This window comes from Lagopus leucura, unplaced genomic scaffold (assembly GCF_019238085.1).
Source record: "Lagopus leucura isolate 7727_CA_CO unplaced genomic scaffold, USGS_WTPT01 Super-Scaffold_810, whole genome shotgun sequence".
Classification (NCBI taxonomy): Eukaryota; Metazoa; Chordata; class Aves; order Galliformes; family Phasianidae; genus Lagopus; species Lagopus leucura.
In genome coordinates this window covers 12,664,271-12,678,203 of record NW_024962261.1, presented here as the reverse complement: position 1 = coordinate 12,678,203, position 13,933 = coordinate 12,664,271, and the positions used below count along the sequence as shown (strand labels likewise).

At 45.3% G+C, this 13,933-nt stretch overlaps 1 protein-coding gene across 5 annotated transcripts in view; it reads left to right on the top strand.

Annotated features, from left to right (window-relative positions):
* The window catches only part of LOC122177157 (tubulin polymerization-promoting protein family member 2-like), a 75,547-nt gene extending 70,500 nt beyond the window's left edge, over positions 1-5,047 (top strand). For 4 of the 5 annotated variants that reach the window (XM_042866302.1, XM_042866303.1, XM_042866300.1 and 1 more), the window contains exons 4-6: positions 3,852-4,028; positions 4,179-4,332; positions 4,460-5,047. In XM_042866302.1, the coding sequence (XP_042722236.1) occupies positions 3,859-4,028; positions 4,179-4,332; positions 4,460-4,642 (507 nt within the window). In that variant the 5' untranslated portion in view covers positions 3,852-3,858 and the 3' untranslated portion in view covers positions 4,643-5,047. Of the gene's footprint in view, positions 1-3,599; positions 4,029-4,178; positions 4,333-4,459 lie in introns of those variants that run through there. The other variant, XM_042866299.1, reaches the window with a different exon arrangement.
* The last annotated feature ends 8,886 nt before the right edge of the window (positions 5,048-13,933 follow it).

Sequence of the window (13,933 nt, the reverse complement as noted above, 5' to 3'; positions counted from 1 at the left end):
TGGATTGCTGCTTCTGACAAGGCCAGTGATGCTTGCTTTGCAGGCAGTGGATTTCCCTCCCTTGGAAAGTTCAAATGTACTGCAGTCATACATGCTGCCTCAGGCGTCTGTCTCCACTGACTTGCACTGCTTGAGAACTGTAGACTCTCAGCTTTTCCTAAGCGGTCTGGAAAATACCACTATTTCTTAAAGTTAATTATTAGTCATTTTACTAGCTGTAAATCTAGAAAATGAGTATTCCCTCTCTCCTGCTTCTCAATTTCTGTAAGCCTAAAACAATGTCTTGTGGTATGTTAGAAGTTTGCTTGTTTTAGAAGAATCACTGATCACAGCAGGTTTTTCCATTTTCTAGGAGCAGCACTGTGAAGCAAAAGTGGAAGAAAAGAGAATTGGAAAAAAGTATGATAGACTTCCATAGGCCTGGAAATCAAGAAAACTATGTCTTCAGATCACCAGAGGCCCTAGAAGAATGGAGAAAAAGAGTTTTTGATGTTAGCTCTCAAGTAAAGAACCAGGCCCTCTGGCTCACATGAGATAGATCGAGGCAAATAGGCAAAGTCACTTCACTACAAAATGACACAGGTTTTCCGCTTAGAGAGATTAGAAAGAGAGACTGCATGGGATTTACCCAGGCTGAAAATTCTCAGTACAAGAGTATTTATAAAACTACAGTTAGTGTTTATTGAACTTGTTCTATTTTACTGCCTTGAACAAAAGTTTTATTTATGTATCCAAAAGAGGTTTTCTTGTTGTCTGTGTATGTGCCTGACAAATTACTAAAATGCACAAAAGGTCAAGATACTGAAAAGAAACCCCATAAACTATTTATACACAGAAAGCAGCAAGTTTGGTCTCTTCAGTTCTATTTAATTTCTGAAAAGTGGTTTCGTTTTTTTTTCAGTGCAGAGTTCTTGTTCTTTTGACTGTTCTGTATAACTTCTCTTTCAAGCCTAGGCATCAGCACATTCCTCTGTTCTTTTTTTTCTCCACACATCTGCATCAGACATTGTATTTGTTCAGCAAGACAGCTAAAATCATTGCCTTTCAAACTTGAACTATGCATTACACTTTCACAGTGGACTCTTGTTTTAAGGAAAACTTTGTTCTTCATCTATTCAGCGATTAGGAAAGAGACAATTTTACTGCAGAAACACATGATCTCAAATCATGCACAGAGGGCTTGTAGAATGGGTACATCTCTGCATGCGAATTCTGATCTACCTTCATCCTCCATCTTTTGAGGTTTTCAGGGTCTAGATGTAATACAAGCAGCTCGTTTTGACAGATTTAGAATGTCTCATTCAGTAATTAGAATTTCATAGTATCAAAGAATCATAGAATCACAAGGTTGGAACGGACATACAAGATCATCAACTATCTTCCTATCACCATTATGAACCATATCTTGTATCACCTCATCTAGACACCTGCTGAACACTGCCAGGGACAGCGACTTTACGATGTCCCTTGGCAGGCCATTCCAGTGCCTGGCCACTCTCTGAGAGAAAAAGCTTTTCCTTATGTCTAATCAAGATCTCCCCTCACACAGCTTGTGATCATTTCCTCGGGTCCTGTTCATTGCCTGGGAGCAGAGGCCAAATCCCTCTTCACCACAACCTCCCTTCAGGAAGTTGTAGAGTGCAATGAGGTCTCCCCTGAGCCTCCTCTTCTCCAGACTGAACAATCCCAGCTCCCTCAGCCGCTCCTCATAAGATTTGTGCTCCAGACCCCTCACCAGTTTTGTTGCCCTTCTCTGGACATGTTCCAGGGCCTCAATGTCTTTCCTGTAGTGAAGGGCCCAAAACTGAACACAATACTTGAGGTGATGCCTCACCAGAGCTGAGTACAAGGAGTAGTGAGTACTCCCTGTTCCTGCAGGTCATGCTATTTCTAATGCAGGCCAGGATGCCGTTGGCCCTGTTGGCCACCTGGGCACACTGTTGGCTCATGTTCAGCCGAGCATCAACAAACATGAAGTCTGGGATCGGATGTGCTGAATGAAATAAAGGTGTGTATGTTTGCCAATTGCTACTTGTAAATGCAGTAATAGTGCGAACAAGCAAGGGTTAGAGACTTCCTTCAGGTAAGCCCCTTCTATATGCATCACTATACCTGCAACATAAGCAGAGTCAGTAACAATATTAATGGGTTGCAAAAAAGTTTCAAAAACCCGCATGACCGCGGTTAACTCGACAATCTGAGCTGATCCCTCTGTAATGAAAACATCATCCTCTCAGCGCCCATTCTCCCCCTGCCATACCAATACTGCACAGCCCGTGCAACCTGAGCCGTCTGTAAAAACTGTTAAGGCTGAAGGCAGGGGGGTAGGTGCTAACTTAGAAGTGGGGATCAGAGGGAATGAATGCAGGGTTTACAGGAGTCTGTGGGATGGGAAATGAGTTGTAATCTGGCCAGAATATCCAGCCAGTGTGTGCTGGAGCGCATCTGATTTAGTGAAGGTGAAGTCCCATTGATGGAGATCAAAATGACTGACAGGTCTCAGGCATTGAGAGCAAGAAGGCCATCACAGCCCAAAGCCTTACTTTCACCCTTCTTTTGCACCCCTTGGTGTCATGGTTCTATGTTTTTTTGTTTTTGGGTTTCAGTATTCCACATCAAAACATCATGTAGTGTACGGGGCATTAAAGTGCCACTGCCCCAATCCCAGGTACCTATCCCTGTACATTACAGCAGTCACAGGATCCGGCCCTTCCGGGTGGGGGGGGACGCTCTCTTGCTGCTTTGCAGTGGGTGCTGGAGGTGCTTTCCTAGCCGTTCCAAGCTTTTCAGGTTTGAATCGGTCCCGGGAACTCTCTCTCTCATCTTGTCTGATTTATTCATCTCAATTTCAATTAAATTGTATATATTGTGTTATCTTGTATTCCGATATTATAGTAAAATAAGTTTTCCTGCATAAATTGCTACTGCTGTTCTTTTCCTCCCTTCCTTCTTTCCCATTTTTTGTGGGACTGGGATGGGGGGGAAGGGCAGAGGCCTGTTGCCTCTGTCACGGACATAGATTGATCTAGTCAACTCCATGACAGATTTTTGGTACATCGGTGGTTCAGTGGTAGAATTCTCGCCTGCCACATGGGAGGCCTGCGTTCGATTCCCTGCCAAGACAATGTCATGGTTTTGTGATTTTTGACTTTCGGTATTCTACATCATAACATCATGTGGGGCACTGGGACTTTAACTGTCAGTGCTCAAGTCCTGGGTACCTGCCCTGAAGAGAAGAAGAACTACATTCCCCAGGGGACCTTGCGGTCAGGGAGAGGAGGTTTAACTCCTGGCAAGGTCGCCTGATCTCTTTTTCTCGCCTGCTCTTCATCGTGGGCGCTGCTCCCATCTCCCTGCTGCTCAGGTGGACTGCACATCTCACCTCAGCATTGTGGTGAGGCCTATCCACCTTTTGGACATTCTCTCTCTCATTATATTTGATTTATTAGCTTCAATTCTGATTATATTATATTATAGTGTGTTATCTTGCATTCCGATAATATACTTAGTAAATTAGTTTGTTTCTCCTCAGGTCGGTGCCGCTGTTTTAATTATTTTGGGGTCCTCTGTTTTCTTTTTTTTTCTGGAGGCACGGATCTGCGGATCCCTCCACCCCGCTCGTCACGGAACCGGGCCGAACCAGCCTGTAAACCGTTGACAGACACTTGGGTTCCAGACCAAGCCCTCTCCCACCCGGATCCTACCTGTTCTGTGTTGGTGCCTAGTTGGTTGCCTTGGCAGCACAGTGGCAACCAATGGACAATGCCCATTGGTGACTTCACTTGTTCTGAAGGAGTCCAGCTGCAGGTCAGTCTAGCAGCTCCTTCCCTGCCAATTTGTTCTCTCCACAGTAGCAAGATGTCTGGGCTAGAAGAATCTTTCCGTAAATTTGCAATATATGGTGACAGAGCTGCCAGCAGCAACAGCATGACAGGGAAAAACTTCTCCAAGATGTGCAAAGAGTGTGGGGTGATGGATGGAAAAGCTGTGACCAGCACTGACATTGACATTGTATTCAACAAAGTCAAGTAAGTGAGGCAGTGAGATGCTGTAGGCAAAGGAGCAGGCAGGCACTCACTCAAGGGGCACCCATGGAGTCTTTCCTTCCTACTGCCACACAGCTTTCCTCCTGGTAACTTTCCTTTTAGTAACCTTCATCTTCTTTTTTCTGGCCATAGGACCAAGGGTGCCCGCACCATCAATTTTGCTGAGTTCCAGCAGGCCATGAAGGAGATCTGTGTTAAACGTTTCAAGGACAAATCACCAGAGGAAGCCCTGCAAGCTGTGTATGGCCTCATTGAGGGGAAGGAGCCAAGCAGCGTGGGCACCACCGTGAGTAGAAGTCTTTGTCCACTGTCCACCTGGAGTTGCCATGGGCCCCTGCATCCCAAGGGTTATACTTGCTAACACTGGCGAGCCTGTCTGAGCTTGTTCCTAATTCTGGTCTCCTTTCATGCAGAGAGTCGCAAAAGTAGCTGGGATCGAGAGGCTGACGGACACTAGCAAATACACTGGCAGTCACAAAGAGCGCTTTGATGAGAGTGGCAAGGGGAAAGGACTTGCTGGCCGTGAAGACTTGACAGACAACAGTGGCTATGTTGGTGCCTACAAGGGAGCTGGCACTTATGATAAGACACACTAGGACTGAAGCTACTTTGGGAAGCAAGGATCTTCTTCCTCTAGGAATACGTGGCAGAAGAGGCAAATAAAATCTCACGAAACTGACCTCCTGTGTGTACTGCCAATCTGCAATATGATAGGATGGGAATGGCTGGGGTGCATACAGCATGACCAGCAGTGCCTGACCACAGCCTTAAAAGCACTCTTACAGTGCATAGGATGTGATATAGGCCATCCCCTGGGGAGAGTAGGAGCCCCAGTAACGCTAGTCATTACTTTTCGCCACTCCTCTTCCCTGGGGTTAAACCTCCTCACCCATTCACTGCACTTGGCATGGTCATTCATTGCTATTTCCCCTACTTCAAGCTGCTGGCAGCTGGAAAGGGTCTGTATCAACAGGAAAGTGAATAAAGACTTATGACTGTCATCTCCTGCTTTGTGCTCATGCTCTCCTCAAGGTACTAGGGGATGGGAGACCAGGAAGAGGGTAGAAGTGGCATCCAATGGAAAGCCAAGGTGTTTTCCCTAAGTGTTTATAAGTTACTTTTTTTTTCTCGCAGAACAAGAACTGATCACTGAAACTTTAAATAGGCAATAAGTTCTGTGAAACTCAGATTCAAGACTGCTTTTTTTTGTTGTTCTTTCCTATGTGGCAATAGTGGAAGTGCATGCAGTAAAATGGATAGAAGAGCACTGAAATACAAGGAAAAAATTAAGGCCTTATGCCAACTCTTCCTCTTACTTTTTATAACTCCGATAAAATACACGAATTTCTGTCCTCAGTTATGTTGGCTTAGGACATCATGTCCTCTACAACAGTTTAAGCGAAGTACATGTAAATTAACTGGTAACAGGGCATTGTCCACAAAGGAAAAGCTAATACAGCTGATGAAACAAAGGCAGGACATTCTCACCCTGCTCTGCTTCCAGTGGCATAACATTCCTTATTTTAATGCAGTCAGCAGGTAATTGCAACAATATTCAATACTTCAGAGCTATGATTATTGTTCCTGACACAGTGTTATTGGTTCCTGGTGTGACTCTATTCATCTCACTGACTTTCAGCTGCACTGGTGAAAACATGGCTGAATCGGCAGGACTGCCTGACAGTGCCCTTTGCCTGGACACAGCTTGTCAAGTGCCTTTTCCTGCAGTCTCTTGCTCTTTCCAGGATGGATACCTTCCTGGTTTTGGGGGAGCGCAGCTAGTGTGTTTTATAGTGCAATACAAAACATGGGCTTGAGGTTCTTCAGTACTTTTACAGCCCCATCCCTACCCTTTACAAAGGCTTAACAAATGATGGGCAGCAAACACCTGCCATCAAGCAGAAAGCCATACTGGATCCACTGGCTCTGCAGGTTGCTGACACCCAGACAGGTCAGCACTTGGGCAGTAGATGCAGGCAGCAGCAGTCTGACAGATATATCAGTTTCCAGGCTTTGTGTGGTGGTGGGTGCCTCCATTCCTCCTTGCTGCACTTTCAAACAGCTTAGGACATTCGTATTTTGCAGAGGACGACAAAGCTTGTCCTCAAAACCCAAGCAAACCTTCATTATATTTCTTCGTTAAGGCCTCAGTTCCCTTGTAATTAAATCACACAAGAAATAGCCTACATAAAGTAGGCCAATGCATACAGGAATGTGTTGGAATACTAGCTTTTTTAGTTGTTGTTTTTTAGGGTTTGTTTGTTTGCTTTAATATAGCTGGCACAAAAAAAAAAAAAAAGCTGTGTGAACATAGGGAACAAGCTGAGAGCTTTGTACTAATGCCTGTGTACTCAGAGTTCTGTGAGTTCTGGTTTGCATTATCTGGCTACAGCGTGACACTGGAAAGTGAATTTCTGAGACATGATTCAATCTGTATTTCATCCTGTAATCTAACTTATGCAGCGCTTCAGCTCCAGCAAGAATCCCTGGCTTGTCCTGCCTACTCCTTATGAGCAGAAACCACAGAAAGATGCGGAATGCCACGCTTGCTCCTTCCAGTAGCTACAGAGCAGACAGATGGAAAGGAAGTCATGTTGGCTAAGGAGTTTAAAAATAGTACCTATTGCCTATATTGCTACATGATTCTGGGGAAGATTTTAAAAAAAAGTACAAATCAATGACAGCATCAGTAAAACATCTGCAAGAGAAAAAAATAAAATAAAATTGTTCCTTTGGAACGTGCAGAAATATAGAAGATACCCCACTGCAAAGTAGGGCAGGAGGCTCCTGTCACACCACTGCCATCTGGTACCAAATTTCTGTACCATTTTTTTATTTCCTTTAAAGACACCATATTGCCTAACAAAACAGGAAGGGTAGGAGTCATCCCCCGGCATAGGCAGGAGTGCACTGTGTGTCTTCTCCTGGTGCTACCTGCCCCCCTGATCTTTGTGAAGGCAAGGATGACTGCTGTACTCCTCTGCTGCTAGAAGAGCTGTACTGATACAAATTGCTGGATTTGGGGAATCTCGTAGGAACAATGGAAACCTTACTGAAATAGAACGGTACTTTTCTAGGAGTTTATACTGAGCTATGGCTAATATCTCTCATGGAAAAGCAGAGAAGCATTGGTTTCAAAGTATGTATCTGTTGGGGAAAAAAACACTGGAATTAGACACGCTGTCAATTTACAACCATGTTAATGCAATCAGGATAAAATACCCCTGAATCCCACTCCTTGGAAAACATGAGCTGGTAACTGTGGTGTAGCTCTTCACATCCCTCCTGTCCCTGGCTCCCAGCCTCTCCTATGCAGCTTTCTTGCTGTCTTCTAGAAATATGACTCACAAACAAGCTCAGTAATTCTTTGCTAGCTGGTCATTGCTTCAGGATATTGGAGGATGTTGCCCGATGTGCCAGTCAGATAGAAATCATGGGGCTGACAAAATCTGCACACAAATCAGAACAAGATCTACAGCTTTATGACTGTAAAGCAAAGGGAGGCAGTGGCACAGGCAGTCATCTTAACAGGTAGGAGAAGAAGATAAGAACGTACAGATGCATGTGCATGTAATGGTTTTAAAAAACAAAAGTCTTCAAACTTCTTTTTTTGGCAATGCTGCAGGATGATTGCAGGATGCAATGAGCATTCCTGCAGAGTGATGCTTGCACTGCACCATGGGCTGCTGGCTCACACTATTTGCTGTGATACTGCTACACCTTTGCAACAGCTGAACTGGGGAACGCAACACCTAGGTCTGACACAAGGTGGCACACGGCATGCCAGGCAGGCAGCTCAAGCTGTGGCAATGGGACATGCCCACAACAGGCATTCATTCAGCTACAGAAGGCATCGAGGTGCAACCAGCTCTTGCCCTAACAGCTCATCTACATCTACAGTGGTAGACAGACACAGGGAGTTAATGGTCTGTGTACCTTTACTCTGGGCTGGTCATCAAAGAGATATTTAAAATCAAAATCATGAATATTAATGAACAACAATGTATAGTGCTTGCCCTCATTTTCCTTGCTTCTCTGATTGAGCACATCTCCTGCCTCAGGAAACAGTGGTTAGGCTTGATACAGAATTAATGATAGTCTGAGAAAGCCAGTGAGTGTTTGCCTCAACTGACATATATGCAACAGAAAAAGGAAAAAAAAAAAAAAAAAATTGGATATTAATACATAATGTTAGCCTGGCTCCAGAGAGCTCCAGGTAATTGATGCTACTTTCAGTGAGGTTATCAGTGTGCTGCTTTGACTCTTGTTTCATTGGAATTCATGGTGAACTGCAAGCCTGAAGGAAGGTATGCATGCCAAAGGCCTACCTCTTCTTCTACCATTAACCAATAAATTATTTCCCTACACACTCTGCCTTTCTGATCCTTGCTGCATGCCCCACCCACATTCCTCCCCTCCTTTTCCAGCTGCAAGGCTGGCTACAGACTTCGGGGTATCAAGGCAGGCTGTGTGCCCCCACTGACAAGAAGGACTTGCTGGAGAGCCTGGCTACTCCCCAGTACTGCTAGGCCCACCTGCAGGGACGGCCAGGACCAAACATGTCATGCCATAGCTTTGAACTGCACCACGCTGTGCAGCAATGGCATAGAGCTGGGATATGGATCACAGTGTGTACGAGGTGGCTCTTTTCTCTCCAAGCCTGGGACTGTTTAGACTCTTGTGCTGTTTTCCTATTTTTCTTCGCTGTGGTTGTCTAGTTGTCAGGAATCATGTGTTTTTTTTTTTTTTTTTTAAATCATTTTCTGCTGAGGAACAGCAGAGCTGTCAATAATTCCCCCTTTTTCTTTTTGTATGAGCAAGACACTGTGGGTAAACTGTTCCACCTCACTTAGAATGCAACCATAGGCAGTGCAAAGTACAGTAAGTATCAACAGAATTATTGCTAACCAGCATAAACCTTCTTTAGTTAGTGCTAATAGCCAGGGTGAAATGCCACCGAACAATGAACTCAGCTACTTATCAAATGGGTTCTCATTCACAAGAATTGACTGAGTGTGTTGCTTTAACCACTGTATCTGAAAGGTTGAAACAACACATTCCATCAAAGTCTTCACATTCATGTCCCATCTCCCCCATCCTTGGAAGAAAGTTAGTGTAGCCTTGGAAGTATATGCAGGTCCGTTATTGTTTTCCACCAAGTGACACGCTATCTGCAGTCTGCAGAGACACAACAGCAGGTGACATGGACAGGGCGGAGGGCAGGGGCAGCGCGGCGAACGTCGGTGGTGGAGCGGAGGGCGAGTGCGGTGAGCATCATAGGCGGAGCCGACGGCGGGAGCGGGATGAGCAGCAGGAGCAGAGCAGAAGGCAGCAGCGACGGGATGAGCGGCTGGGGTGGAACCGAGGGCAACAGCAACAGCCGCTGGGGTGGGGGGGGGGGGGGTTGCGATCTCTCTTCTGGCGAGGGGGAAATAATCCGAAGAAATTCTTCTTTGTCGAATTCCTTTAAGTCCTTCCATTATTTGGTGCCATACAGGCAAAGGCTTAGCAGCCATTCTGTCTTAAGTAATAGCCATCTGCACTTGTAAGGAAGGTACGGGGACATAATCAAACCCCCCTAGCTTGAGCCAACCAGCATCTTCAGATGATCCCGCTAGCTGGAACAAAACAGCTACCTGCTGTTCTAATTTATGCTTCTTATCACCAAACTTGCTCTACTCTTCTTCCTCAAAGAATGTCCCTGAATATACGAACAAGTCCTCTGCCTCACCAAAGGCTAGTAATCCCAGCACTTGCTTAACAGTACCGGCATCCACCCCTCGCTTCTGAAAGAAGCACTGTAATAAATTCAGGGCTACCTCTCCTTCCATGGTTGTATAATCAATGAATATTAAGATGTTACAATTATGAAATAAACAAGAGTGTTTGACAAAGCAGACTATGATAACAAAAGAGAATAAATAGAAGGCTTACCTCTATCCTGGGCTCACTCACAAAACACCAGCAAGAAGCAGTCTCCAGAATAGATTCTTCCCCACTGGTAGGCAGCTCTTAAATAGGTCAGGAGGTCTTAAATAATAGGTCCTGGCTCCACCCCTTCCGGCAGGAATTCACCTGTGCTCCTCTGGCTGACTCATGGCTCACCTCAGGTGATCAATCAGAGGTTCAGGCCGTGATTCAGCAGTTCCCATATACTCCACCCCTTCACGGCGTGAACCAATGATCAGGTTAACTAAAGGGTAAGCTTCCCCTAATACAGAGATCTGCTACATCGCGACGCTTATACAATTTTATCACGACGTATGTTGGTACAATTCAAGGCGTGTGATGATCAGTGAATGTTCATATTCTTTTATGAGCCAGTGCTTGATTATGTGACTGGAGGCATAAGGTCCTGAGGTGCAGGTCCGTTCTATGTTCCATCAGTCCCATGCAGACCATCACCGGGTGTTGTACGTGATCTGACAGCAACACTGGAACGCTTGATGGCATTTTGTTTCTTCCGGTGATCCTGAAGGCTCACAGACTCACGAGGAGTAATACAGATGTTTCAGAGGTACCAGGAGGGGAAGGTCTGCTCTCCAGGGCAAGATACAGGCCGTATTTCTATCCTGGGTCAACACTTCCACTTGTACTGGGGCATGTCCTGGCCGCCTGTACCACACCGTCTGGCCAGATATCTGCAGCTGCATAACGATATCAGGCACCAAAGGAGGTGCCCTGATCTGCCACATGGACATGATGGGGGTCCCTTTAGCAATGAAGATCGCAGTGTTGACCACAATATCAGTAGGCTATGTATCTGTTACTGGAGGCACTACTGAGCCTCCCACCTCCAACAATCTTCCCCAAGGTGCAAGTAGGCCACACCACTTGGGTCCTACCTGCACCTTCCAGGGCCATTTTATTTTATGGGTACCTGGATCTAAATTCTCAGGGGCAGGGAGCAGAATATTATTTTCGTTACCAATCTGGGGTCTTACCTGATGATCAGTGCCTGTAATTCAGATCCTAAGTGGGGTGGCCCATGTCATCTGCAACATTCTCAGGGCACTGGGTCTGCCATCTTGAGGTCTTTCATTCAGGTCCAGCAGGGTTTCATACAGTCTTTTCATCCACCCCTGCAGGGACTGGGAGATCTTCTGGAGCTTCTTTCAAGGGTGATGAAGACAGACTACTCCTTTGGCTGAGGTAGGTGACCCATCATGCCACTGTTTGTGCTTGGGCCACCCCTGTCCTAGGAAGGTGGGCCAGATCTTTCATCCACCTCTGAATCTGCAGAGGGGTCTTGACTATAACTTCAACTGTTTGAATTATTGGCTCTACTGCCTGTAATGCCGAATAGGCAACTAATAACTGTTTTTCAATCATACCGTATCTTTCTTCTGCTCCATGCCAGACCTGAAACCAAAAACAAATGGGGGTCCAAACAAAACTCTGGCATTGCCACAGGCCCCAGCTGAAGCTGTCTTGAGTAACATGAACATCCAACTCAGCTGGGAGGGTAGGATCAAATATACCCAATGCCTGGGCTTGTTTAACTGCAAGTTTTGCTTGTTGGAAAGCATCCTGTTTGGTTTTCCCCCAGTCCCATAGCTGCCCCTTTTTTGTGAGTCTCTACAGTGGCCTTAGCAGCTGCACTAGGTGAGGTATAAAGGAACGCCAATAACCCAATATACCTAGAAACTCTTGCAGCTGCTTCAATGTTAGGTTAACATCATCAGCTTTTTTCCAATCAGCCAGGTCACGCACCACTAGATTGTGACAATATGTTGGTGAATGCACCATGTGCATACCTCTATGGCAGGTCCTGAAAGATCCACTGCCTGCCTCCCCAAGTAAATACAAACTGATCTTGCGATTCCTCAGCAATTGGAATACTGAAGAATGCATTTGCTAAATCTAGGACACAATGATAGGTTTTTATCTCCCTACTTAATGTGTCCATTAGGGAGGCAATATTGGGTATGGCCTCATGAGTAAGCGGCATGACCTTATTTAATTCTCTGTAGTCCACTGTCATTCTCCACGTGCCATCCGACTTTCGCACTGGCCATATGGGGGAGTTATATGGGCTGTGTGCAAGTCTTATAATGCTCACTTTTTCTAATTCCTGCACCGTTCTCGATATTTCATCTTGCCCACCCAGGAGTCTATACTGTCTGACGTTAGTAATCTGGCGCGGTTTCAGCAGGCAAACAGGCCCATGTTGTACTCCCGGGGTGGGAGACGCTCAACTCCCAATTTTAATCATGCTTGGGTGACAGGAATAGTCTGTCCCCCAAAACCACCAATCATCACTCTGTCCCCATCAAATTTCGTCAGATCTCTGTAGATAATTGATGTTTTTGCTCCAGTGTCCACTAGCGCCATAACTCTCTGAATATTTTTTCGGGACCAATAAATTGTTAATTCTACATAGGGCCTCTGGTCCCATCTGGCCCTAGGGGGACTAACATCCCTTGTCACACCATGAACTGTGCAAGGGCCAATTCTTTTGCTTCCGGTGGCTCAGGCACTGTGACCCGAGACACCTGAGGTGGCTTTTTTTTTTTTTTTCCTCTCTATTTGGAACAACGAAATCTTCTAGGTTCCATGTCTTTGTTGGTACTCTTTCTATGAGCCTTACACTTGATTTCTTAGGGTAGTTTTGAAATTTTTGATTGTCCTTTAGTTGTCTCCAAAGCTGGAGAAGGACATGTTTGGGCTAGTGGTCAATCTTAGCAAATTGGACCCCAGCCCGAATTAAATCATTAAACATTTGTTTTCAGGAGACTCTTACGGGTCCCAGTTCAGTAGCTTGAGTAGCCGGTATTTTGGTTTTAATTATCAGTAGGACCTCTGCTTCTTCCAACATCTGAACGTTGTGCCTAGTCCACAGGTGTTCTGTTTCTCCCAGGTCGGCCACTAACTGGGCAGCCTGCTGGACTACAGCTTCTGAGGCCACCAGAGGATTTAATACAGAGACTAGGGTACCATAGAGATGAGAGGGAGCTTGCTGTAAAATCAAGTCTCTCATCATTGCTGAAAATCTGACCATATCAGGGCCATCAAATGTGTCTTCATAGATAGCTTCCCTTACTCCCAGTTCACAGGTATAATTCTGAAGGTCCACCATGGAGGACCACATTCCTGTATGTAGCAGTATATCAGATTTATTCGGCAATACCATACGGCAGGCAGCCATTAACCATTCTACTATGGAATGGTTTTCATCAAGATATTGATAACCAGCATATAACTTCTGCCTGAGAGCAGGATGGACAGTCATGGTGGCCAACTTGGCTATCTCCAGGCCATTCACCAAAACACTTTCTGCCTCAGAATCCCAGTCTTAATAACCAAGCTGGCACACTTTCTCTAGGCTTCTGCCAAAATTGCTGTACTAAATCCATCAATTCTGTTGCTGTGTATGGCTGGGCAGTTACATAAAAATGAGCAGTCTATCTCTGCTAATTTTAATTGCTGATTTAATATCCCTTGTATTCAACACAGCTACAGCCTTTTTCCTTTAAAAAAATATGTGAAATATTCTTGCGTGGCCTTAGACAATGTTATATTTGATCTTCAGTATGTGTCCATTTAATTCCTGTTAAGTCTTCTGTCAGTCCATGCCACACTCACAACTTTCCATGCGCCTGTGGGATGTATTCTGTAGTGTGTTACTGCAATTTCCCATTTACGGCATCACATACAGAAAAAGGATCACAAAGGGTGTCAGAAATACTTCGCTAATATCCACAACCAATCATTCACAGTATAAATCATTCACAAACTGTACTCATGCAGAGCTTTGCTTTGCATCAATCAGTAAATAGATTAGCAAGTTCCTCTGGCCCAGCCAGCATGGGTTCACAAAAGGCAGGTCATGCTTGACCAACCTCATCTCCTTCTAATGACTGGGTGACCAGACTGGTAGATGAGGG